At 43.0% G+C, this 27,755-nt stretch overlaps 1 protein-coding gene across 2 annotated transcripts in view; it reads left to right on the top strand.

Moving 5' to 3' along the window:
- Positions 1-27,755, top strand: part of ERG (ETS transcription factor ERG) — a gene marked incomplete at both ends in the record, with an annotated part of 103,826 nt that overhangs the window by 64,233 nt on the left and 11,838 nt on the right. For both annotated transcript variants that reach the window (XM_082014414.1, XM_082014413.1), the window contains 3 exons: positions 10,347-10,564; positions 24,119-24,270; positions 27,176-27,379. In XM_082014414.1, the coding sequence (XP_081870540.1) occupies positions 10,347-10,564; positions 24,119-24,270; positions 27,176-27,379 (574 nt within the window). The remainder of the gene's footprint in view (positions 1-10,346; positions 10,565-24,118; positions 24,271-27,175; positions 27,380-27,755) is intronic.

Below are 27,755 nucleotides of genomic sequence, written 5' to 3'. Positions count from 1 at the left end.
CAGGTAGTTGTAGAGAGCGATAAGGTCTCCCCTCAGCCTCCTCTTCTCCAGACTAAACAGCCCCAGTTCCCTCAGCCACTCCTCATAAGACTTGTGCTCCAGACTCCTCACCAGCTTCGTTGCTCTTCTCTGGACACGCTCCAGCACCTCAATGTCCTTCTTGTGGTGAGGGGCCCAAAACTGAACACAGGATTCGAGGTGCGGCCTCATCAGTGCCAAGTACAGGGGCACGATCACTTCCCTGCTCCTGCTGGCCACACTATTGCTGATACAAGCCAGGACGCTGTTGGTCGCCTTGGCCACCTGGGCACACTGCTGGCTCATGTTCAGCTGGCTGTCAACCAGCACCCCCAGGTCCCTTTCTGCCGGGCTGCTCTCCAGCCACTCCTCCCCAAGCCTGTAGCATTGCATGGGGTTGTTGTGACCCAAGTGCAGGACCCTGCACTTGGCCTTATTAAACCTCATACAATTGGCCTCAGCCCACCCATCCAGCCTGTCCAGATCCCTCTGGAGAGCCCTCCTACCCTCCAGCAGATCAACACTCCCACCCAACTTGGTGTTCTTTGCCAACTGAGGGAGTACTCGATCCCCTCACCCAGATCATCAATAAAGACATTAAACAAGACCAGCCCCAAAACTAAGCCCTCTTGTTATAACAAGAATATAAATATAAATATAAATACCTAAAAATAAATATATACAAAATAAATATAAATGTTGCCATCTTGTGATAACACTGGACAAATTTTTGAATAAGGCAGAAAAAAATCATGTGGTATCTTTATGTCAAGAATTTTCCCAGTAAAGTTACCAAAACCAGAGTACCAGGGTAGCTGTGTTCAAGCAAAGCCTTTAGTTCTGGATGGATGACTAACTCCAATAAACACAAAGTAATTCTTGAAGACATCCCATTCAAACTGCTGGGACTATCTGTGATGCTGAAGATTTTAAGAGGAAACACAGAGAAGATAGGATTTCATGCCTAGAACGGGATTGGTGTCTTGTTTTGGGCAGCTGTTTTGGTCCCAAGACTCTTCCCCAATATCATTTTGATCTACTATCAAAAGTTCACAGCAGGTGTGGCACACAGCCTCAGTTCACTTCCGAATGGTCTGTGGGACATTTTACAAACCTACCACCTGTTGTTCCAAACAAATCTTTGCTTGAAAGATTGCTGAAAAAAACCCCATATGTCTATGTTTTTTAACAAAGTAGAAGGTTGGCTGCTCCTTCAGATTGATAAAGTCCTATACTAGAAAAGCAGGATTGAAGCTAGCCCTGGAGTGAGGCTGAAATGAAAAGGAATTTTATATCCAAGTTTTCCCGGTTTTGTATGCATTTTGAAGCCCTAGAATTTAACCGCCAAGCATGAAGGAGGAAAGAACTTCAGGCTTTCAAGATTTCTAATTGATAATACTATCAAGATGGAAAGGAAGAAAAGTCTATTGTATTGACTGAAAAAATAGTCATTCAGAATTCAGTGTTACAGCTCTTTATACAGATGGAAGTGCTAAAATAAGCATACAAAGATACAGTTTCTTTGAAAATGCGTATACAATATACAATCTGCAGGATACAATTGTATTGTTTTTAGCACTGGTGAATTAAGGTTGACATAATAATTTAGGAATACGTATTCTGAGCCCCACTGATCATTGTGCTGCTCCAGCCCTGCAGCCACCTAATCCTGTTCATTCAGCTACTGGTGCAGTAAATAAAATGTAGTGTTGCTACAGCCTTTAAGTAGTTTACCAGCACTCTGCTCATGAAGAAGGGAAAACGGAACCAGGCTCATCACTGTATAGCACTAGGTTGCCTGCTTTATTCCCTAGGCTTTTTGCTGCAGTCTTGTGAATTTTGAGGTCCACTTTCATTCAGAAGCCTGGTGCAGTTCTTCGGTGGTTGTGCATGGGCAGAGCTGCTTCCAAGCGTACTCCTCTTGAAGTCACTTGGGCGTTTAACCTGCACTGAAGCAGATGTAGGGTGGAAGTTTTCGTCATTGCATTTGAACAAGCCCACTGCATTGCAGGGCATGTGACATGTATGAAAGAGTTTCCTATTTCCATTTATTAACTTTTGGTTTGGGGTTAAACTATTCATTTGTGTTTTACTGTCAGATAAAGACTGCAGGTGAAATAAATAACTGATTGTGAAATCAGATGCTCAGGGACACTTCCTGATCTCTGGAAGTTAGTGCTGTGAGAATTTTAACATGTGAAATACAGGGCAGTCCCAAAGTATGGAGCTTGGCTTGAGGCAGTTATGTTTTCTAAGCCAAGATCCATTTTTCATCATTCTTACCAAAGTTTCCCCATTTGCAGTAGCGCAATGGTGAATTTTTCGTATTTTATGAAGCACATGGAGACCTGGAGTTGAATATCTCATGCTACAAATATTACCCTATGATGAAAGGAGGTGAAAAAAATAGCTTAGGCAAAAATAGGGTTTGCTGACTTTTCAAGAATGACAGTCGATACATTAGAAATGGTGATAAAGCACCACAGTCTACATTTGAATTTATAATGTTTCAGAATTTGTTCACTAAGACACAAAATGATAAAGCTTTGGGCTTAGCCGTGAGGCCTCTTTTTCACATTACTAGTCCAGGAGAATGACTTACACAAAGAGGGCTGCAGGATCAGTCCTTAAACATCTGCTGTTGTTTCCCAGAAATTAATCTAGTCTGCAATTCCATAACATCATTTTGATGGATGCTTGATTATTCCTTTTTTCAAGTGGGACTGCAGCAGTGGCTGTCCTTTGCTTCCAAACATCCTTTGTATTTTTCTCAGCAAGAGGTAAAGATATCAGATAAGTGGCAGCACTGGGCCTGTGTTTGGATTAACACGTACTATCCAAGTGTTCTTTGCAAATAGGTGGAGGATGTTAGCTGAGCTGGCAATAGGATTCTCATGGGTGGAGGTGAGGACAACATCTGTCTTTCCTATCTTGTACTTGCCAAGGCTTTTTGTTGTTCCTGAACTCTCTCATGAATATAATATGTGGATTTTTGTCTGATCTAATGAATCCAAGACTCAGAGATTTAGAAGGAAAACATATTCCAGATGTGTGCTGCAATTCCTGACTCAGGTGACTGCATTTTAAGTAGTAACCTTTTCCAGTATGTTCCACACACCATATTGAATATCTTGCAAAACCGCTTCTTCTGTGAATGGTCGGTCAGAAGAGAGTTGTTAGGAGCATCATGATTAATAAGCCCTAGCAAGTCTAAAGCATCAATCATTTGTCTTTTGTTTCACCAATTATTGCTGGATGCAATGAATCCAAGGCTCAAAGGCTTGGCTTTAAAGCGGGACTGCAAATTTAGGCTAGAAGCTCTTTAAGCAGTTCCACTACAGATTGCTTTATCGTGCAGTGATGCCTGTTGCAGACATGAGTGGAGCGGCATTTCGGACTGGAAGCCTGCCCGCTGTTCTGCGAGATTCTGGTGTCCAGCCTCGCATGTGCTCTCTATTTCAGAGTGGAAATGACATTCCTGGCCTGTTTGAAATTAGGCTTTAACTCCAGATAAACAGCTTCCTAAAGCATCAGAAGATGCCGTCTGAGAAAAAAATAAAAAGAATAGTAGCAAGCGAGAAGAGTGACTTGGTAAAGTCTGGAGCGGCTGTACCAAGGTGCATGCTGTGTACAGTCTTTCACACTCTCACCAGTTCTTCCCTTCCGTTACAACTGTATACAATTCAATTGCACAAAATTTCAATAACAAATGTTATCAAGTATACAAGAAATACCGAGTGCAAAAAAGCATGGGAACACTTAATAGAGCTAATTGCATGGTCTTAAGCAGAACAATCTTCCCTCAGAAAATGCAGGTCCTCTCCCAAATGTGACTGTTTATTAGAATGTTTTAACATCTGCAAAACACACGCCAGCGCGTTACAATTCATCCTTTTAATAAAAGTTTGGTGAAAGTTTTTGTATAACAGCTTTTTGTCTAATTTAAAATGAAAGTAAGTTCCAATATGTCAGAACTCTTCATAGAACGGAGAATTAACTTTTCTGACCAACTGTAGACATCTGACAAGTGATAGGAAACAGCCTATGTCTGAATGGATTGTGGCTGTGTGGAGGTCTAAACTTGTGGTTTCATATGTATTATCATGAAATCAGAGAAGAAGTAAAAGTTATTTACATTAATGAGGGGAACCATCATAAAACTGGTGTCAAAAAATAGACTATATAAATGCAATGACATATGGCAAAGCTAATTAAAAGTTCTTGATTGCAGTGTTATTGCAAGTCCCTCATAGTCAAGGGTAACGGGTCTGTTTTGGAGTGTGGGAGTGCTGACTCTACAAGATGACTGCAATAAATTCATGTTACTGTCTGCAGCATCTCTCAACGTACAACAAGGGTTGTTGCTGTATTTGTGTCTCCTCGTGCATCATCCTCTTTACGTGTAGTTCTTGCCCAGTGTTCTCCTGTTTTGTGACCAGTGTTTTTCATCATACTGGTGTGCTGTTGCCTGCTAGGATTTTAACAGTGCTGGCCGGTAAGTTCTTGACTTTCAAAGTTCTTGAAGTGTTTTTCTGAGTAGCAAAACACTTGATTTTGAATAGCCAATGGGGATTAAAAAATCTACTAAACCTTTTCTGTTACAGGGATTAAGCGATAAACCATGGAAATATTTGAAGAAATGAAAAAAACCAGAGCTGAGTATTTTGAGATATACATATATACACGCACATATGAATGTACTACCTGCAGACATGATCACTTTGATTGCTATACAAATGAATGGAAATGGTGTCATGTTTAAAATCAAAGCTAGGTTGATTACATGGAGGGACTATGCACAAATGTATTTCATGCACAAGCCAGCATGTTCCCTAATCAGAATTAAGTTGAGAAAAAACATTGCCAGGTTAGAATGGCCTCCAAAGTCTTTTAAAATCCTGCTGCAGTATTTTTTCCCCAGTCACTCTCAGCACAAGCAAGTTATGCTAGACAACTGCATGCCTCATTGTCTTCCTTAACCATTTCTTAAGTCTGATCAAGCTTGAGGAAAAAGAGTCATTGTCCTTAATTCCTGACATTGCATATGAAAGACAGGTCAGCTTGCGTATACTTCTCATGATGGGAACTACTTCAATTACATTTCCTGTAACTTCACATTTCTAGGCCAAGTAGTCTTGCATTTGATTAAGTAAACACCTTTGTCCTAATGACTTTATGCCTACTTTGAAGACGTTGCTGTACCTATTGTTCTACAAATTTGTCTGTTATTCTTTTTTTTTAACTTATCAGTTAAGTATAAGTCAAAACCAAATAGACAAGGCATTTTGTTCTTTTATCATTAGAATGGAAAATCCAAGTGAGAAGCCAGGTTTTTCATAGCACAAATGATTAAAAAATTAAAAAAAATTTAATGAAGGAGCAGATTTTTATGTTTTGCTGGTGATGTCATGAGAGGAAGTATGTGGAGAAGGGAAGATGAAATAAAGAAAAGTATTGACCTCAGATAATATTACCAACAGCTCTATTTCACAAACTTGCATGAAAAACTTTTCCCACCTGCCACTGTAAGCAGTATGTGTTGGTTTCTTTATATTACATTACCCCACACACTGGTTACTAGAAATGAAGGGCTTCATTTCTGAGATGTCATGAGAATGTGGTATTGTCATGCGAAATCCAGGAAGATGACCCATCGACTACTAAAATTTTTACCATAAAGGTACAAAACTTGGCAGGATTGAAAGAGCCTTATAATGCATTTATTTTGTTTATCTTGCTTTATCCCACATAACTACTTGATGTTGCCAAACTGCTCCAGTAACAGCATTAATATGGATGAGAAAAAAAGATTAACGTGTGAATGAGTAATGAAAAGTGTTTACTAGAAATAGAACTGGCATCCATATGTAAAAAAACCTTGCCAAACATTTTCAGTATTAATAGTTTTGTCTATGTTTATATGTGGCCAGACCATGCAGCTATTCTTCATGATGGTGAATGCTGACAATTTTTATACTACATTTGGTCCAGGAGCTCGCATTTAGAATTATAGCAGAAAGCACATTTTTAAGTCCCTGTATTTAAGAAAGAAATACCCATACTGCTTTCTGTCAGCTATTTAGCATAGTAGTTTGCTGCTAGAGCCTTCCTTTCACATCTTACGTAGGGTTAAGGTTTGAAGGCTTTAGTTAATAAAGAGAAATCAAGGATAGACAAGATGAAACAATGCATGCAAGTTGCAGCTGAAGGACATTTTCTATCTGTTTTTATGGATACCAAATTATGCCAGTTATCAGCTGTTCTTGTATAGCTGAGAAATGCTTCATATTTCTTGATGCTATTTCTATGCTTTCCCACAGTATGAGTTTCGTGTGAGGTTATATCAGGTTGTATTAGCTCTGATTGTTCAGCATCACTGTGTCTTGCAAGGGCAGGGGATTCAGAAATGGCTGGGACAGAAATCCTCATTTTTTAAGATGACTGAGAGGAAGAAAGGCAGCAGTTGCCAACCTTGGACACACAACTCCCACTCATGTGCTGCAGGAAACATTTTTCTGTGTGTGAGGTTGTACAAGGAATACTTATTTCACCTGTAGCTGTTGGTGGTAAATTATCATGAATGGCCCTGCCTGTATTTGAAAGAGAGGACAGTCAATATGACTGCCCGAGTCCTGTCTGACAGGAGGAGTAGCAGAACAAACGCTAAACTTAGCTCCCACGTTTCCCACAGTGAAACCTCAAATCTCACTTAGGTGCGAGAAAAGACGATTAAAGAGTTAGGGAGGAAGTAAGGCTAATTCTAGTTTAAACCATGTTTTCTAGTTATTCTGACTTCTCAAAACTATACAAAAGCTTAGATAGCCAGTTCAGCTTTTGTAATGTGCTCAACGGAGGGGTGATACACGTCCTACTGTCCTTCAAGACAGGCCAGCAAAGATCAGTGAGGACTTGGAGTAAAATATCAGAGATACTCACTATGGTAGAGTACACATTAATAAGCCTTCTGCGTAAGGACAGACCCAACAACGTGCCAAGTTGGCAGAAACTCAGTTATTCCTACAGTGCCTTTACAGACCTGTCAGTGTGCGCTAACTGATAACTAGCAGGATGGAGTAGAGATGACTGGTATTAAATCAGAAAAAAACTCTAGCTAGCAAATTGAGGGGTTTTTGTCCCTGAAAACCTAGGTATTTTTTCCTGAAATGTGACGTATGAATCTGTCTCTTGGATTCATTTATGTTTGTCTTGTTTTTCCCATAGATAGTCACACAACCCTTATTAATTGGGCTCATATTTCCAGCATTTGCTGTCCTCGTCAGGAAATTAAAATGTATGTACTTTCCCTCTTTGTGCAACATAACAGGAATCCATAGCACAAGCAATATTTATTGCCACTAGCAATGCCAATAAATAGAAAACTCTTTTTTTTGTTTACACTTACAGTTACCATAAATATTCCTAAATTAACTTACATTAGGTGGAGTCAGGTTTAATAGGAACCAGAATAAATTTGCTTTGTTTCACTTGTGTGGGGGAGGAAAGGTCACCATTACATAGTATTTGATGCCTGTTTTGAAAAGGTCTATTAGTAAATTGTTTACAGAGTAAAATAATATTCTGCCTGCTGTATTTGCAATCTTGTGTCTGCTTTCTCCTGTATGATTCACACTTTCATGTACTTACTGGAGCTAGCTCTTCCAAAATTAACAATTTATTACATGTTTTTTGGCTCATGGCTCATGGACTAGCTCTACAGTGGGGCAGAAAAGAGAACTGTGCAGTAAATAGTATCAGGCATGGGCTGCATTGTGATTGCCTGGCCAGGCTTTGTGTGTATATATATATATAAAAATGAAGAACTCTCATGCACTGTTGAGAAAGAACGTTTTATTTTCCTTCCAGTGTAACATTTTCTTTCTTTAGTTCTTGCAATATGATCCCTGGTACTTTACCATCCCAGCACTTCAAGTCCCCCTGCTGTCTTTCAGTGCAGTGTAGCCAGGGAGCAACCTTTGGGGAGCAAGGGACCAGCAGCCATCTCCCGCCACACCTCCTTGAAAAGCAGGAGCCGTCTATAGGCTTTCCAGAAATGGCTCATCAGAAAAGCTTCAGACCACCACAGCAGCAGTTTTTAGCACGACCGGGCAGGCCAGAGACCCACGGGAGTCTGAAAGGCATGGCAAAAAGGCGCGGTGTTACTCCGGCATCCCTTCTGTCTCGCAGAAGCACGTTCACACCCCCAGAGACCCAAGAGGCAGCAGTCCGGTAGCTGGGCGCAGGTTGGGGGAAGAGCGTGCAAGCAGGGGTGCTAACTGGGGAGTTAGTAGGAATGGTGATGGCTTGCTGGTGACCTTTGCACTCAAGCGGCATCCCAGCAGCAGTAATGCAATGGTGCAGATCGCTGTCTGAATTTTGCGCCCGGGCCTGGGGAGGGAAGAGTTAGCGCTAGTGATTCACTCACGAGTCTCGTGGCATTTGGAGGGCTGCTTGGGATCCCGCTCCCCAAGATTAAGGACTGATCTCAATTTTCATGGGAAGTAAGAAGAAAGTGGTGTTCCAGCCCATGTGGTTGCCAAGAGAACTATAGATGTTAACAGAGTGCACCCTGAGGGCTCACAAACCAGGTGAATTAAAAGAATGATAGACGTATACCCCCTTAAAATGAACAAATGCATCTGCTGATTTTTAGGGCAGCATGCGACCGCCGGAGTTTGTGCAAAACCCTTTTCCAGCAGCTGGGAAAGGGAAGAGCCTGCAGGCAGCCGCCCGGCTTCCCGGAGCCGGAGGGCTCCCATCGCTCTGTCTCTTCTCTCTCTTCCTTCTCCACCGCGTCCTCCTCTGCTGACAGGGCTACGCAGTTTTATTGTCCTCCCACCGGCTGTCAGCGGCAGGGCTGGCAGCAGCGCAGGCCCACACACGCTGCCTCGCGAGGGTGCGGTCGCGCACGGAGCACTCTGCCCCAAATCTGGCTTGGGCTTCCCCCCCTGCACCCCCATCCTTGGCCCCCACGCCTCCAGCCATCGCCAGCTGGCCGCCTCGGCGGCTGCTGTCATCTGGCACGCTGCAGGCCGAGCCTCCTCCACCGGCCCGCTGCTGGGGCTTGCTCCCCGGCTGCTGGCAGGGGACACACAGGAGGGAGGGGGGTGCCGGGCTGGCCCCTGCCCCGATTTGTCTCAGGGCAGAGCCATAATGCCAGGGTGGGAGGAGGGAGTCGCACTTTGGGTTACCGTCCATTTACACACTTACGCACCATGTTCACCCCAAGTAGCCCATGGAGAGGGGGCTTTCCTTGGAAGGCTGCTTTTGGAGGGGTGGCCCCCCAAGCCTGTGCGATGCTGGGGAGCAGGGGGAGGGCGGGAGCCCAGACCGGCTCCCGTGGCCAGGAAGCCTTGGCTCAGGCAGGATGGGTCCCTCCAGCAGCATCAGCACTTCCTGCAGCTTCCCAACGGGCCCGGCAGGCACGCTGCCTGCCCAAGCTCCAGACAACGTGGGGAAGGGGTCAGTGCCAACGTGTGGCGGTGGGGAGAGAGGGTGGCCTTCGCTTCCCCTGGTGCCTGTCCGGTCTCCAGCCAGCTGCGATGGCAGCCACCCTGCCACCAAGGGCCCCGATGAACCGTGCCGCCCTCGAGGGCCGTAACTGCAGCGCTGCCACGGTGAGGGAAGGTGGCCAGGGAAGCCTTTCCCACAGCAATGGAGTGGGATGCCCGCTGGCCGGCCTGCCAGGAAGGGCTGCCATGAGAGAGACAGAAGCGGCTACTGGGCATAGTGTCCTCTCAGGGATGGTGATGGGCACCTCTGCCGAAGCCAGCAGAGGATCCTGGAAGAAACAACAGGGTCCCTGGATCGGAGGCTGTGTCTCAACTCCCTGTCCAGAAGGAACTTGGCCTTGGTCCCAGAGGAAGGAAGAGGAGCTCCCAGTGAGTCAGCAAGGCACGGCTTTCGGTCAATTCTTGCAGGGGCAGTTAAAGCAGCAATGGCAGCTTGCTTACACCCCCAGCAGATCTGGCCCTCCGCATCCCTACCTGGGATGCCAGAGGCCCAAGCTTCGCTGCCTGTCCTGCCCTCTTTTCTCTCCCAGTTCCCAGCCACTATTCCTAAGTGTTTGTTAGTGTGTGTCTCTGCACCTTCTCAGATGCTGGTGGGAAGGGTCTTCCCATGGGACAGGTTGTCCTCCTGCCATACGTGTCTGGCGCCATGAGTCCTCACGTCCACCAACAGCAGTGGCATGCCTAAAAAGTAATGGGCATTTAAGCAAGTGACTGGCTGTTCATCTTCTTATGAGATGGACAAGCCCTTTTTCCCATGGAGGATATTGTAATGTCTGCTCTGAAACATGGTCACACAGACTGCTCTTCTCTGGTTTGCAGGAAGCGTTATCAGTGGTGAGTGAAGACCAGTCCTTGTTCGAGTGTGCCTACGGATCACCCCACCTTGCGAAGACAGAGATGACGGCCTCCTCCTCCAGTGAATATGGGCAGACGTCAAAGATGAGTCCGCGTGTTCCCCAGCAAGACTGGTTATCACAACCCCCGGCCAGAGTCACCATCAAGATGGAGTGTAACCCAAACCAGGTTAATGGGTCAAGGTAATAAGGCCAGTGTTACTGTGGCTCAAGTACACTTTTTCTCATGATGGGTATAGCTGAATTGTCTAAACCCATGAATCTAGCACCATTTTAGATGCCCCAAGTTATGCCATCTGGCCACCAGATGCTGTCACAGAAAGTCTACAGGTCTCCTGTACATTGTGGGTCACTCCTGCCAGCCCCGTTCAGGTATTACAGTGGGTTTCAAATTGTGCTACAGGCACAGTCTTCTCATAAGCTTGTGCAGTACCTTTGTGTGTTTCCCCTGACTGTAGATCATTTTGGATGTGAACTTGCATTGCATGCTAGGTGAAAGAGTGTATACTAAAGTTAGCAAAATGGGAGTTTGCTGTAGTCTGGGTCAGCGCCACTGATCCATCTAAGGGTGTGGCGCATGTGATCTAACACTCATATGTGATCTAACACTCAATGGAAGTTGTCAAAATACAGTAATTTTGGCAGTTACATTTGCTCTAAACATAACCAAACAGAGAAGCATAGGAAATAAATTCTTGTAATGGTGGAGGGATTGATCTATTGATCTTTACTTTCATATTTACTGTAAATGTAGTGCCAAAAATCATAACCGTGGAGTTGGATTTAAAAAGAGCTCATGCTGAAGAAACAGCATATATATGGAGGCAAGCAGGGGAGTAGAAAGGAACAGGAAAAGAAATTTCTCAGCTCAATGGGCAGTAGCCACAGCATGTCAGTGCATTAATTGTTGTCTCGGGACCTTTTTCATGAATGTCGTCATGAAGGAGAATTGTATCGATGTAATGCAGTGAATTTGTCGATATCGACTGGTAGCTGTCCCAAGCACAGGAGCACTCTATGGGATTTCTCTCATCTGAAAAAGCACAATGACAATTATTTTTTTTTTAGGAAACTATCCAAACAAGTGCTTTCCTGTTTAAATGCCTGACTGTCAAAACAGTTTTCCTTTGGTGTTGCTGAAGGGCAGAGGTCCAGAAAGAGTCAGTTGCTCATAATTGTTGGTGGTGTACCAGTGAAGACTGTGCCTTCACATCTCTCTGTCATAAACACTTGCCTACTAATCTCACCTCCCAGCATCAGTTGTTTAGAAAAACCTCAGCCACAGGCACTGTGGTTACTGTTCACACTTGCTGTGCTAATGTGATGAGCACAACAAGCAGGGCAAAGTGGTTTGACAGCTTATCACACCTACACTTTTCACTGGTAAGCATGAAAATTGTGCTGAAGTCGAATCAGAATTTCCAGTGAATAGCCAAAAATTTGAGATATGTAGAAATAAATGGTGAACTGAAGTTACAAAGAATTAGAGGAAGTCTTCTTGTAAGCCTGCTTATTCAGAACTTACTCAGAACCAATTTAATGGAGGGTTTTTTTTTCTTTTTTTGTGCTAAGCAAATACACAGGTATAATCACAAGTGGAGTATTGATTCAAAACCAGTTTCACCTGCTTCCTAAAATTACTTCTAAGTATTTGTTCTGGCATTTCTGTAAGAGAACTGATCAGAGTTTTTCTTAGTGTAAACTCCATAAAGTGCATTAGAGTAGATAATTAGTATTAATTGTTACTGAGATTAGTGGTAATAATTTGTAATGTTATACATCACTAAAGTCAGTCATACACAGACTTCTACTCACAGATCTTAACGAAGAGTCTAGATGATGCAGATCCATTTGAAATTGTTGGTCAATCACATTTTAAAAATAATCAAGCCAGAATTATGAATTTGCTGTCTTGGGTTCCTAAAATACATAACTAGCCTGAATATTAGAGCTCAGTTTGTGAATCACAGCTATTTGGCTTTGCTGTGATGGTTTAAGGAAAAAAACGTAGGCAGTAATACTGTCTTTTATTAGTGGAGTCTAATCCTTGTTAGCAACCCTGGTAAGGATTATACTCTGATTTAGGAGGTCAGGACCCTTACCAAGTCCAAAATGTGTGCTCATAGTCAGATCAGTTAAATTGGGTCTCCAGGCAAACCCATATAGCTTGTGGGTGAGAGCACGGTGTAGAAAATGTGCTGTCACACACCAGCATGCCCCAAACCAGTAGAGACTGGTAAGAGCCCTGATTTGGGAACACAGACAGCTCCAGGCACTAAAGCACCTGGCTCCTGCAGGGGCTGCCTGGGTCCAGAGAGGGCCAAGGCACCCTGAGGCACCCCTGCCATTGCGGGGTGTCTGGGGGGCCAGCCGAGCCCTGCCTTGCTATCCGAAAGGCCTGAAAGTGTTGTTGTGGATGGATGCGTGTCTGGGCACACAGCTGGGAGAGACCCGGTGCTCAATGCCTTTGCTTCTCTCCCGGGGCCTGTGCTGTTGTTGGATAAAAAGAGAAGTGACCCAGGGAGCGGGGAACCGCAGCGCAGCCACCAGAGCAGAGCGTCCCAGCTGCAGGGCTGGAGTTAGGCTCCCCATCTCTCACCCAAGCCCGCAGTTCACGTGCCGCTGCCTGCCTGGCAGCCCAGCTCAGCAGGCCGGACAGGGCAGGCCTGAGTTCAGTATGTTTTACAGCCTGGTGGCTGGGGACATGCGCTCAGGTTGGCAGGGCTCGCTGTCTCTATCTCCCAAATCTAAGGTATGTTCACCTTGTATATGTGAACTCAAAATACGTTCCAGGGAGGGGTAAGTATTCAAAAGCCCTGAATTAAGCAGGCTATTTGGACATATCTTCATAAAGCCTATCATTTCTCCTTCCTTCATGCTATTTTCTGTCAGTGTGTGCATGCATTGAATCATTTTTAGGGTGATAACTTTGGCCACCTGCCCAGCCAATAGACAGAAATTGGCAGCTGGTTTAGGCTGCCTGAGTTGCCCTTTGCGAAGAGGAGTATCTGCCTTTCCTTCAGAGGTATCCTGGTCTCCGCACTAGCTGCATAAAACATTTGTGAATATGGTCTGCACTGCTAGTAGCAGAACAGGCATCTACTTTTGCAAGGATGTATAATCTGAGAATTGGGGAATTGTCTTTAAATTGATCTTTTTTGATTAGTCATGAGGCATAATTTTGATTCATACTTTTCTAGCAGAAGTGTTAATTGTTATAAAGAGGTGGCACCCAGGAGTTGCCAAGGCATGTGGAACCCCAGTGACACACTTTTGCACCATCTTGACCACCTTTGCCACTACTACAGAAGTAATGAGATGAAAAGAAGCAATTTTGTGTACTTTCTCTTAAAAAAAAAATAGCATTAGGTCTACCTACTTCATCGTTAGGACTTGGAGTTTAATGCAAATCAGCTGAGTAGCACATGAAGACCATGTTCTTCATTTTTCTCTGGACAGCATCACTCAGAGGTGCTTAATGTGGCCATCTTTATAAAATGAGCAGCTCGGGGGTGGCCATTGTTTCCCAATATGAACAAGCATGTGAGCTGGCACATGGGCTACACTGCCAGAAGAGGCTGTACGAGTTACTGCTCTGAACTGTAAAATGTTTTTGATCAGAACACTGGTTTTCTAAAGGGCACATTCTGGCTGAAAATATAATGGGAAAGAATATAATTCTTTCTGTATTGAATTAAAAAATAGCCTACAAATCAGTGCAATATATACATCTCTTACAAATCTGAAAAGCGTTTGTTCCTTACTGAAGTCCTGCTAGGCCTTTACCTATGTTGGCGTTTCACTGTTTTTCTGACAGGTTATCTGCTGTTTGTCATATACATTATATCAGCCACACTTTATATGTGCAGGTTAGTGGTATCCTGTCATTCTGTAGGCTACTTTGCATTTTCTTTTCTGCAGAAGCCTTCCCCACGCTGCTCATTTGCAGTCCATAAATTTATTTCCTTAAATGAAATGCTCAGTTCTTAAAAATGCTTCATATGTTAAAAATTAACACATGCAGTAGCTAGAGAGCTTGGAGCTGCTTTTCATTTTTAGTAAAACTGCACCTGCTCTATTTACACCGATTTTAAAATCTGGGTTGTCCCAAAGGAGTCAAAAAAACCACAGGCACATTGCAGAGCCACAGAAGTGCTACCTCTAGGATCTCCAGAGCATCCTCTGTAATCGTCTTCCTATGTGGGAGCCTGGATCTAAATAATACGGTATAAAGAAGATGCAAAACAGGGTACCAGACCCCACAAAGTGGTAACCAGAGAATAATTAGCTTTATGATTTTTTGCTGTGCAGCTCTCACTTCTCACTGTGTTAGGCTGCTTCCTGGTCATATTTTCTGTCATCTGGAAAGGAGTATAAAATCTTAGCAGCGTACTGAACCTCTTACATGTCAACAATTAAGTACCCACTCAAAGCAGAAAAGTATTCATTCTGCTAAGACTCTCCCCAGACTTTGGCTGTAATTGCCCTACATTTAATCTAAAACATAACAGTCTCAAAACTGTCATTCCTGTGAATACCGAAGAAATAACATTAGAAGGATATTAAAGGGTTATTTTCAGTGTGCTGCAGAGGGATTAGCTACACAGTTTTCTTTAACAATAACAGTGTTTTTAAAGCTAAACCCTGCTGCACAGCACCAAAAAATATAGCCTAAGGGCCTACCTTAAATTAAATAAAGCAAGAAAAGTTTAAATTAAAGCTGTCATTTGCCTTGCTGTTGTTGCATATTCGAATTCATTATGACATTATATTTCTTCCAGGTATGTAAATCTAATGAGACCTTTTGTGCCACCATATAGTCAATCTTTCACCTGAATGTAATAATATTGTTTCCTGCTATTTACTGCTCTTGAGTCAGACCAGAAGATTCACCCTGTTATAGTAAAACACTATAATATAAATCCAGAGATTGCATATGTCATACTGTTACTTACTTTTCTGTTTATTGTTCTTTATGTGTTTTATCAAATTAAGTATGAGCAATTCTGTTACAATAAACGAATGCAACTCATGTTATGCATTTAGGGTAAAATGCACTCCTGTGGAAATGCTCTCATGAGGCCCTGGGTACTGCTTAACATTTAAATCCATGGATTGCTCAGTGGTCTTTGGATACACTCAAGCATGGGAGTCCACCATGCCCATGGGTTGAGCTGTACAAAGGTAGCTTGGAAGAACTACGTTTACTGGAAGGTAATCTTTTTAAGGGAGGCTGAAGTGGAACATAGAGTCTTATTCAGGCCACAGATAAATTTCACTTGCCATGAGAAGTGTGATGATTTCATTGAAACAGCGTTTTGAAAGTTAACTGCATTGAAAGCACAGCAGTTTACCAACATCAGCTTGGCTGATACAGAAGTTTTAAAGAAATGCCAGAAATAATTAGTTGTCATTAAGATTTAATCATGTGCAAAATGTTGGTTTTGTGCTACCAATTTTTGCTCAAAAACCATTTGAGAGTGAAATTTTCATTTAATATATCTTTTGTGCTCGGTCTTTTGGGAAATACCATTTTTCTTTGCATGTTACTGTTCTAAATTTTCATCAAAGAGCCTCTGTACTAGCTGGGTTGAGTGCATCTGACACACAGGAGGACTTTTCAAAAAGAGTCAAGAGTGACCTCAAGTTTTTGGTTGGTTTTTTTTTTTTCTTTTCCCCTTCATGTAAAGTTTCCTACTTTGTGCTATACAAACCAGAAAATCTGAATGGGTAGCACTTGAGAGACTTCATGCAGCCTAGCCATGTGCCAGCTGATGTGCCCAGCCACTAAGGAAGGTATGGATATCCATATCCTTATGGAGCTCTGTATTGCCACCATGACAGGACCATCATGCTCCTAGGATCCAGGCTGACATGCTTTAAGTTAGATGAGGCACCTCTGCATTATGCTTCAGTCTGTGGTATGATACTGGTGGATCTAGTTACAGCATTTGCCCACCTTGATTGCATCCAACATGTGGAGAAACAGAGCTGTCTGCAGTAATCACCCTGACATCACTTGTTTTTCAAGGGCGTGGCTTTTTCCATCGCTGGCGCACAGCCCTGCAGCTGAGGCTCACTGCCATCCCTTCCCCATCTGGTGGTGTACCACCGGCATGCAGCCCTGGTGTTGTTGGTAAACCTCAGCTCAGACTAAACAACAAGCATGGTCCAAAACCCATGGCCGTCAATGGGACTCTCTCTTCTGTCTCCAACAGGGCTTCAGTCAGCCCCTACGTCAGTCCACAGCAAAGCTGGGAGATTTGTCTCTAAGAGGATGATGACTTTCCTAATGCACTTACTAGAGTTGCCTATATAAAGTAACATTAATCTTGGGTAAAAAGACGTATTGTTAGTTATGTCAGACTGATAATCTTTTTTCCCACTGACTGGGTGGTTGGTGGAGTGGCTGCCTACCAAAGTGGAAAAAAAGCAAATTCAGGACCTTCTCCATGTAGGGCTTTATGTGTGACTACTTCAAGAAGTTCCTCTTTGCTCTGAAAATCCACCAGCTTAACATTAGCGCGTGCGTGTGTGTGTGTGTGTGCATGGCTTGGCTTTGTTCTTGAGGCAAACATGTTGCCAAGGAGGAAAACAAAGCCAGCTCACCACTACTATAGCTACTTTTTTGCAGCGTTTTGGGGGGTGCTGGGCTGGCAGGTGCTAGCTAAGAAGCTTTCCACTGTGGGATAATATGTTCTTTTGTAATTGGTATGGTTACATTTTGGATTGACCACTGATGCTTAAATTGTGTGCTTAGCTGCAGGAGTTTAGAGGGAGATGAGGATAGCCAGAATTTCACAAGTGCTAAGCAACCAAAAGCTCTCATATGGGTAGTGAAATATAAAATTAGTCTTCAACTATTGACATAGGACCCCACAAGAATTATGATTACTGTCATTATTTATGACTATTGCTATCATTACTGCTTTATTTCCAGTACAGTGTTTACTATGTTTAGAGCATTTAGAGCTAGTGATTGTGGTGTTCCCCTGGGCTGGCAAGGCACAGGCACTGCTGGTAGGTAGGTTGTCTCTGACCTCATTTCAATTTGAGATGACACTTCTCCTCTCCTTCTTCACTAGTAGGTGTTTTATTTTAATTAGGGTTATATCAGTGGCAGTGTTCGGTATTTAAAGCTTGGGAATGGCATTCTAAGACAAAGCAGAATGTTACTAAGAAAAAGAAAAGTGGCTAATCATTGTCTTCACCATTTCGCACCCTTTGGCCTCACAGTCCAATAATACTAATCATGAAAATCAGCAGACATTCCACAGACAAGGGGGATTATGGTTTCCATACAAGATGTCACTTCTGTTTATGCGTGGCAAGCTCTACTTTGCTAACTTTCTATACAATTCCTGCCCACAAAAGACGGCATATGTGGTTTGGGAAGGGCGCTGTCTCCCGCTATTTCATATTTTATGAAACCACAAATACAACAGTCTTACAAGCTCTTGAAATGAAATACAATTTGAGAAATGTAATCCATTACCATTATAATAGAATTTCTATAAAAATAATAAAAGAAAAACAAGAGAAAATAGGTCCTGAAAGTTATAGGCCAACTGGGAAGTCATTGTGGCTTTGGCCTAGCTATCACCATGTCAGACTTCAGCCTTCTCCCAGGCAGCAATCTAATTGTAAATTATGTATATACAGAACATCATTTCTTAGCTTTGGCTTTTAGTGACCCCCTTCCCTTCTTTCCCTTTCTTCACTCCAACCTCACACATAAGAAATATTGAAGTGTTTGCACTAATGGAGAAATGACAACGTGCAGTCAAACTTAAACCAGCTGTTTCCCCACATTGTGAACACAAAGAGCCAGGCCGGTAAGATTTATAGCTTGACTGGCCTCTAGTGAGCCAGACGCTGACTGCCTTAATTTGCCATGATGGCCTTAAGGCTTGAAGCAGCTGTGGACCACAAGATAGCCCCAGAAAGTCAAGCCCCCCCCCCCCCAAAAAAAAAAGATTGTTTCAATTAGCAAAAGTTATTGTTTGATTGAAAATGAATGGCTGCTGTGTATACAACTCAATAAACAAGCATCTTTTGTTTTGCTTACAGAAAGCCAACAACGTTGCATGTGTTGTCATGTGGTGTTTGCTTTCTCCTTTTGCTGGAGGAAGGAACTGAAGGCACCTCTACGTGCCTCCCTGTGACATCTCTGAGTGACCCCTGGGCTGGCCCCATGTAACCCTCAGCACCTACCGAGCCCGGGGCAACCCACACAGCGGTATCTGCCCCTGTCGTGGATGCTGCGGGGATGTGTTAGAGTGGGGCTGCCCCAATCCCAGCCTCTCCCCAGCCCAGGTCTGTTCAGGCTTTGAAGACTGTTTTGGTTGCCCCTGCATAGCCCCGCACAGAGCAGTGCACTTCCATGACTGCGTGGCCCAGTGAGGACTTCAGTTTTCCTTTTTTGTTTTCCTTTTGTCTTCTTAAGATTGCTTTTGACACTCACCTTATAGCAAAGATAAACAGGTTGTCACCATGGCTTCAGCGTCAGCTTAAACCAGCTTTAGCCAGCAGCGCGGGACCCAAGGGGCTTCCCTCATTTCCACAGACCTCGGCAGCTTGCTCCCATCCCAGCCGTCCCTGTTCCCGTGGGCAAGCATCGCTTTCACACAGCTGCCCCATATGGGTTGGGGAGTGACTCAGGTTATAGCTAAGCACTGAGTTACTTACCCACCCGCCCATTTATTTACTTATTGGCGTACCTGGTGGGGAAGCAGCTCCCCAGCCCAGGTCACTAAGCAGTTGTGCGAGAGCCTGTGTGAGCACCAATGGGGTATTTTGACCTACGTACATTTTCTGGTGCTTTAATGCCTCAGTTATGCTGGAGTCCTCTGCAGGGAATTTTGTGCTGCTTTCACAAGCAGCTTTGGAAGGGAAAATAAAAACTATATTTTCCTTTCAGCAGGTTAAGCATGGTGTTGCTCATGCAGTAGATTTAAGGGCAGGTGCCTGCACAGGAGTAGAGGGCTTGCTGCACTTGCAGGGCTTGGCCTGGTGTACGCACAGAAGAAGCTGGGCATCCGCGTCCAGCTGCGGTTCTGGCTGATGAGTGTGATGGTGGAAACTGAGCTCTGTCAAAACTAGTGTTGGGGCCTCTGGTATGAGCATTGAAAGTGCTTTTCAAAGTCTCCCTTTGCGACCGTGGGGATCACCTTTGGTGCCAGGGAAGCAGCCCCTGAGGCTCTGCAAAGCCGCTGGTGCAGCCATACTCCCGCTCCGGCAGCTGAGGAGCGCAGGCTCCTTCTCACCGGGGAGGGTCAGACTGTCCCCAGTGATTGCTGCCAAAGGGGACCCCAAAGGGAGATCCGCAGGGCCCCTCTTTGCACGTCACTGCTGTGGCAGGTCTCAGAGATGTGAATCACACTGATTCATGAAGAGGAAGAGGATACAGAGAGGAGCAGGGAAAAGAGTTTAGGGCTGCAGCTGTGTGACCCTTCGAATTGATACTGTGGACTAAAGTATGTCAGGTGTGATTTAAGAAACATCAATGTACCTCAAAGTAAGAAATCTCAGGGAAGTTTTGGTTTTTTCTTCATGGGCCACTTTTTCAGTGACAAACCATTTTGGGATGAAGCACTGACCAAATTCACTACAACTTGAGAGGTTGCAGTGAATGGAGACAAGCCTGAGCATGCTTTGCAATAGACTATGAGCTGACCTTTACACGATGCCATTTTGGCTAAATATGAATTTACATATGTTGGCCCAAATTATCTGAGGGAGCTAACTTTGCACAGCTGTCCCTCTTGTACATAAGGACGTTGCAGCCCTGCTGGGGCCCTTCCCTTCTCTCTCAGATTGCTGGCATTAGGAGATGGGAGAGGAAAGGTGAAGAGGGGGATCTGTATCCTGTAGTACAGTGTCATGGTCTGTTCGCCAGAGCCTTACAGAAGAAAAGTTCCTGGTAGCCCAGCATGTCCTCTGACCTGACCAGCCACAGGCTGGATGGGGACCATGCATGGAAAACTCTTCAGAGATACCCTTACATCACGCTACTCTCCTGAGACCCCTTTTCTTTAGCTAGCCTCTGTAAGGACGTTATCCAAGCTGTGGTTATTAAATAAACTTATAAAGATATGTAGATATTTGGAGAATACAATTTTTTCTCATTTATTTCCCTCTGAAATTCAGAAATGTTAAATAGAGGGGCTTATATTATGGGAATGTCACAGAGATCACGTAAAATTTTGCTGATTCCTAATCTATGTTTCTCTGACACCTTGCATTTTAACACAACACAGGTGTTTTATGTCACATGGGGAAAATAGTAGCATAGTGAAGAGGAAAAAATGTGTTTCATACACTTATTTATGAACTTACATCTGCTTTCATCAGAGTCAATGGTTGGCAAGCCTCCAATCGGCTTCAGTAGGAGTGGGCGCTAAATTTAACCATCAAATCAGCTTCATTCTAAGTAACCCTGAATAAAGGCGAGGCTTCCAGGTCCAAGGACCCATGGAGAAATACTTTCTTCAGTAGACATTTATCAGCAATCAGAGCTGAATCAGCTCAGGACTGGACAAAGTGCTCTTGGGTAGCATGATTGTAGTCCTTCCATGTTTGTTGGCTGTTTTTTTTTTTTTTTTTGTAAATTCCAGGTGTAACTCAGTACATTTACAAAGGGTAAAAATAACATGCAGCTGTGAAGAAAAACATCTTGGGTTACATTTCAGACCTGGAGCGGAGGGTGAACCACTGCAAAGCTGCACCCTTTACACTGGGCACACTTTCTCAAAGCTGCTTTTCCACTGCCCCTGCTCCCTCGGTGGTTCAGAAATAAAGCAGACTCAGAAAGTCCTAAAAAAAACCATTGAAGACAATCACTTTCTTGTTGTTCTAGGCACTAAAAATATAATTTTGTAGTGTCTGCTTGCATTTTCAGTTTTGCTTTCTATACCATAGAAGTCCGTTCCAGCCATTTGAATTAAGCCTTGGTTCAGTGGCATGCACAAGCACACGCTCGATTTGAAATACCTGAGTAGTCCTGTTAGCTCCCACGGGAGCTGCTTACATGCTTGAAGTTAAGAATCATCTTAGAAGATTTGCTGAACTGAGGATTTGCTTGTCCACCCAAGCCAAAACCCTTGACCGTCTGCTTCTGGATTTTAATGAAAAGTTATGACTTATTTATGATCTTCTTCCCCACCCTTGTCTGTTTATATTCAGATCAGAAAACCAGCTCAGAAGCCCTGTCAGATTGCCAAAAGCTGTGTGCTACTACTGGACCTTTCACATCATTTACTGTTCAGTGTTTACAAGAGTGTTTTTAATGCACAGTTGCCCATAGAAGTGGTGTAGGCTAATACTGATGTGATATTTCACATCAGCAGCAAGACTTTGATGTCCCTATATCCCAAGTTCCTTTTCACAGAAAAACAGAATAAAGTAACTGTGTCAGTTAGGCCAAAGGATGCGGCTAGCTCTCTGGTTCCTCAGAACAACCCAAAAAAGTCACTGAATGGGCCAAATGGTCCTTTCTTTTGCCTTTGTAACATAAGTGACCTTGGGAGTCAGGGTGGGCTTCTGCACAGGTATAAGAGCAGGAGTTGGATGATGTTTCCAAAAATACATGTTATAGTATGCAGACTCACTTATGCATATATGCCATTTGTAGTTGTTAAACAGAAAAGGCCAACATTTTAGTCACAAGCAATCATTACAAAAGCTCTTTTTCAACATGTTTACATCTGAAAGGAAAAGATACTTTGTTTAGCTTAGCTCTGTTTAGACAGAAATGAGCTGCATTGCAGAATTATATTCAGAGGTATGTAGTGGAGTAGAAAAGTTAAACCTGAAAGAATAACACATAAGTAGTCTGGTTCTGAGGGGAAAGGCTAAAATGACCACCACTCAATGATAGGCAAGACCATGTGCTGACTATATCTTCCCTTGTGGTTATTTTTCAGTCTTGTGGCTGACAAAGCAGTTATAGGACCTTTACACAAGGCAGATTTCGTATTTAATGTGTTACATGGCACCCAAGATATTTTATACCTGAAAAAGGCACGTGAAGCCAACATTTCCTAGGCAACATTCAGTGCCCTGTTCCTTCTCCTAGAGAAGATGACAGTACCCATTGAATGGTTTCTGTGATACATTTTATTTTTAAACTGAAAGCCATCAGCAGTTTGTTTTTTTTTTTAATATATACATTGCTACAACATGGTACAATTAGTAGCAACATTGCATAGAAAAAAAATTATATACTTTCAGTATTTAAGATATATACTAGATCTTTTCAGCTTTCCAAGTGCTAGTTATTTTTTAAAACACACATATAAGAATTATGACTGCATTAGTTCCTGACCCATGGTAGCACTGAGCAGTCAAGACAACCAAGTCCCTTGGGCATTGAATAAAATATCTGCCACATCCTTTTGGCATATGTTGAGCAGACGGTGGTCCAAAATATATTATTTTTCCTCTTTTGTCCTCATACAATAGCAAAACTCTTCGTGGAAAGCATCTGTATACTGACCATTGGTGGGCTTACAGTGGCATTGCTGCCCAACACTTGCAGCAAGAGCTGGAACTTCTGAGCTGGGGAGAGCAAGAGGCTCTGGGTGAAACACATTTGGGGGGCAGGGGGCAGATCCTGAAACATGCTTCGAGGACTCTGGGTCCTTGGAGGCTCTCTTGGTTCTCTGGACTGCAAATTAGTTCGTTTGCAAGGAGCTGAAATGAAGCATCGCAACCTGACTTGCTGCTTGTTTAATAAGACCATAGTACAGTTTCAGGAGTTAAGTGGTAGGACTAAAAGAAAGCTTGTTAGTAATGTATCACTAAAGAAACCAAAACCCAACTAACACCCTCCTTCCCTTGCCAAACAGCCTCTTTACATTTAAAGGTATTCCCTGTGGCTCTGTTCTTTATTTTGATTTTTGTAATAATTTTTCTCTCACTGATGAAACACGTTGTAGACATTAAATTAAGGGACAAATATGTCTGTGGCTGCCAGAGAGAAAACTGTGATGCAATTAAAATGCCATTAGGGAACCCCCTGTGGGATGTTAAACCTAAAGACTCTATTCAGAAAGCAAAGCCAAAATTAAAGAGGTGTCTTGTTGCAGATCCTCTGCAGATTTCCATTTCTTGACTACAGTACCATGGAGACTGTGCTAGTCAGGAGCTGAAAGGTTTTTCCCGTCATGCGTGTGGTATTTTGAATCATGGCTTTGGCAAATGTGCCTTTTCTGTAGGCCATACGTGGCCCACATTAAACAATGACAGCAGTGGAGATGGGAAGCTGTCCAAGCCTTGGACAAGCCTTGTTGAAGGCTTGGACAATGACAACTAAGAATAGTTTTCCCTCAGAAAATTTGCATTATGTGCATCTCTATGTTTGCCGAGTTGTCTGTGAGATGTTTGGAGAAAAGTGCAGCTACTTGCAGCTGTCAGGCTCAGCAAGTTCATGAACAAGCCTGCATTCTAGCCTGGTCTCTGGAAATAAATCATTAGTGTTTATGTGTTTGGAGACATATAAGAGCCTGATCCTTTGAAAATAAAAATAAATATATGGTTCTTTGGGGCTAGTAATTTTTTCTGAGGCAACTGAAGTGATCAGCAGAGTCATTGGGTGGTAGGTACTGAGTTTTCCAGTGCCAGCCCAGCCCTGGTGGTTGAGTCTCATTTTTTCCATTTTATTCAGCGTGATTCTTTGCTGGAGATATTAGTAGTGACTGGAATAATAATAGAAGCACACCTCTCTTCTCTGTCTAGGAACTCTCCTGATGACTGCAGTGTGGCAAAAGGAGGGAAAATGGTTAGTGGCTCAGACAACGTTGGGATGAACTATGGAAACTACATGGAAGAGAAGCACGTTCCACCCCCAAATATGACTACCAATGAACGAAGAGTCATTGTGCCAGCAGGTTAGACCTTCTACACAAAAATTTCAAGAAAAAAAATGCATTTCCCCTAAGTCTACTAGCATTATTTAAGAAGATTTGGGGAGAAGTGGCAATATGATACCGGTAATCAGGAAGAAAAGAGGAGTAATTTCCCAGGTTTATTAAGAGAACAAGCTGAGAAATAGCATAGGGAAGCCACCTTGTCAGCCTGTTCTTCTTATTTCAGCAGCAGAACTGGCTGATTACAGGCACTCAGATCTTATCTGACTTCTCTAGCTCCTTTTGGAGTATTTCACCCTAAAGTGGGCAAAATGAAGGGCCGCTTCCATTTCCTAACGCCATGGACTAGCTGGATGCAGACTGTGTGGGAGAGAGAAAGGTTCGCTGTACCACATTATATCCTTGCAAATACCAAATGCAGTCCAGCCCTCAGCGTACTAAAAACATAATAGCTTCTGTGAAATCAAATGGTGCACCAAAAGCATTTATCTAGGTTATCCCCCAAGTTTGGGTGGTGTAAAACATTTTAATAAGCAAACTGACAACTCCACTGCAATATAAGAGCAAAATTGAGAAATTCTTGGTTAGTCTTGGCAAGCTTGGTTGTGGGATTCAGCAGTTAATTGAACAAGAAGGCATTCACTCCTGTGTGCCTTGTCCTCCAAACAAACCTCTGCTGTAAGGCTGTTGGCTCAGTTTGCAAAATAATTAGCATGCCTATTTCCAAAGTCAAAGCATTAGACCATCATGACATATGTGGGATGGATATACACAGCATAGACACGATACCTGCAACCTGCAGACAGAAGGGAATATTTTGCTGCTAGTTCCTCTCCAGCAGAGATGTGCCTATCTGAAACATTTCTGTGACTGCTATGTTGCTTAATATTCTTACAGTTTTTCAGTTGCTAAGATATGCAAGAGTACGAACTGTGGCCAATTTTGCAAGCTGTGATTATTTCAGTTATTTGTCAAGATACTTGTGGACAAATATGTTGCAGTGTCCTCTGCAATGGTATTGACAGTTCTATTCTGAAGCACAGAAAAGTGGTGCACTGAATAATGGAGTGTCCTGCCAACTGGAAGCCGACTACACTGAAATACATGACATTTGAATGTTCTTCTTAAACATTTGTCTTGGTGGTTGGCACTTTTTTCAGTCTTTTAGTAACCCTCAGCTCAGCAAGATCTTTTTATCTCAGTGTATTCCTGGAGGTGTGTTTTGAGATAGATTTGAGTGACATTCAAGGAACAAGATGGTCACAGTCACAGTTTTACTGTTTTGAGGTCCCTAGAAGAAAGGTATGGGTAAAAATTAGTTGGTTTTGTTTGACTACCACATAGGCAGTGTGCAGCTCCTGTGGCAAAGCTTAGGAATAAAAAAAGCAAAATTCACATTTCCATCTGTGGTAACTTTCTAGTTATCATAAACAAGAAGGCATAATCTAAATGTTTTGGTAAACTTCCTGGTGTTTGGTTGTTTAGTTTAAACCAAACTGAAGGTAGTTGTTGGAGTTCTCTGCTGTAGGTGTGGGCAATCTCATCCAGACCCTAGGTTTACCCACCAGACTTGCACCCCTCTAGTTTGCTACGTATTTCATACCAAATGGAGTAGTTCTTTGAAGTGTTTTTTGGTGCTCTTCAGAGAACAGAGGAACCCTATGAAGCTCCAGAAGATTAAATATTCTGACTTGCAAGGGCTTAAAATGCCAAAAGAAGCATCAGAAAGGGGGAAGCACTAACAGGTGAAAGATTGGGAGTGAGCAACAGCATGACAGACTCTGAATAGTTCCTAGCCTATGGAAAGAGGTCCCCACCTGTTTCAGATGAGTTTGAATAATAGTCAAAAGAGAGGGAATGGCACTGAAGTTAAGCTACAGAAAAGCTATTTAGGCTGTCATTCAAGTCCCAGCCCTTCTATAGACTTTCATGTGATGGACTACAGCCATTTGACCTCTGTGTGCTCCTTTCTCAGAGCACAGATATCACAGAATCACGGAGTCATTTAGGTTGGAAGGCACAAACTCTCAAGGAGTTTGTTTCCCCTAGGCTTTAATCTTTTCTCTGCAAAAAGTATAAATTCTTCACGGTAGGACCTGTCTTCTTATGGAGATGTGCAGTGCAGGTCCTTAGGGACCTTCATGTTGATGGGTGCTTACTGTAACTCAAGAAAAGGGAAAAAGTAGAATGGAAGAGAAATAGAGAAGGAGGAGTTTAGAGGCAAAAAAGAAGCTTAAGTTAAAATCAAGGATTCATTCAAAAACACAAGGTATTTGGCCTTATGTTTTGCTAAAAATCTGGAGTAGTTCTTGCTTTTTTCTCAGATGGTTTTGCCAATACTTCGGGTAGTAAGTAAAAACCCATGCAGGTATAGCATAGTGTACACCAGTACAACACAGCAATCTAGGAAAGGAAATGCAGAGGATTTTAATATGACCCACTCTATGAAATAACTAACCAAATCTGTGAGTGCTTACTTAGCCCACGCCCAAGAAACAGTACTTCTGACTTGAGTGGAAATTTCACTTGAATAAAGATACAGATTCAACAGAGGGCTTTGAAAATTATTCATATACAAGTCGCAGTGCTGTTAGCGAGCTCTATTGTCTGCATGAGGACGGGAGCCTATGTTAACCTGTGGGTAATAATGCATAAAAATAACAAGACAAAAGAACTAAATGGGAGAAGGAGCTCAACAGCAGCGGGTTTGTTGTTAGTAATCAGAGCTCACAGCTCTTCCCTAATAGTTTTTCATAGATAGTTATTCTCCTTTGCGCTCAAGAGGCCAAGGTAATTCCTCGTTTATCTCCAGCAGTCAGTAAAGAGAGGATTAAGGTCTCTCCAGTCTAACTGTAGTCTACATTTATTTTGTATTGGTCAGCACTATCCCCTCTCTGCCTAATTTTATGCTTTGTGATACCACCAGATCCTACGTTATGGAGCACAGACCATGTACGCCAGTGGCTGGAATGGGCGGTGAAGGAGTATGGTCTCCCGGATGTGGACATCTTGTTGTTCCAGAACATTGATGGGAAAGAGCTGTGTAAAATGACCAAAGACGACTTCCAGAGACTCACCCCAAGCTATAATGCAGATATCCTCCTGTCACATCTACACTACCTCAGAGAGAGTAAGCTAGTTTTCTGTCATTATGGTAGTGGCTACAGTCAATCTGTGGTTGATATCAGTTTTAGATTTAATGGTGTGGATACACTTAGCTGGGTTTTCAAATGTCTGTTGCAAATGTTGCTGTTCCTAAGAACATAGTAGGGAGCCTGATCCAAAGCCTCTTGAGTTTGATGGAAAGATTCCCATTAATTTCTGTTTTTATGCATGTTCATTGAAGAAAAGAGTTAGGCACTATTTCTACATGTCCATCTCAGAGAAAAATAAAATTGAAACTCAGCATATTCATCAGCATAGTGTAGGAAGAAAATCTTATGGGATTCAGTGCTAATGTTTTTTCTGGTCACATACTCATTTCTTTCCATTTTAATGATGAGAAT

The sequence above is a fragment of the Phaethon aethereus genome (assembly GCF_964289735.1).
Source record: "Phaethon aethereus genome assembly, chromosome: 1".
In the NCBI taxonomy this organism is placed as follows: Eukaryota; Metazoa; Chordata; class Aves; order Phaethontiformes; family Phaethontidae; genus Phaethon; species Phaethon aethereus.
This window is presented reverse-complemented; position numbering and strand designations above follow the sequence as displayed.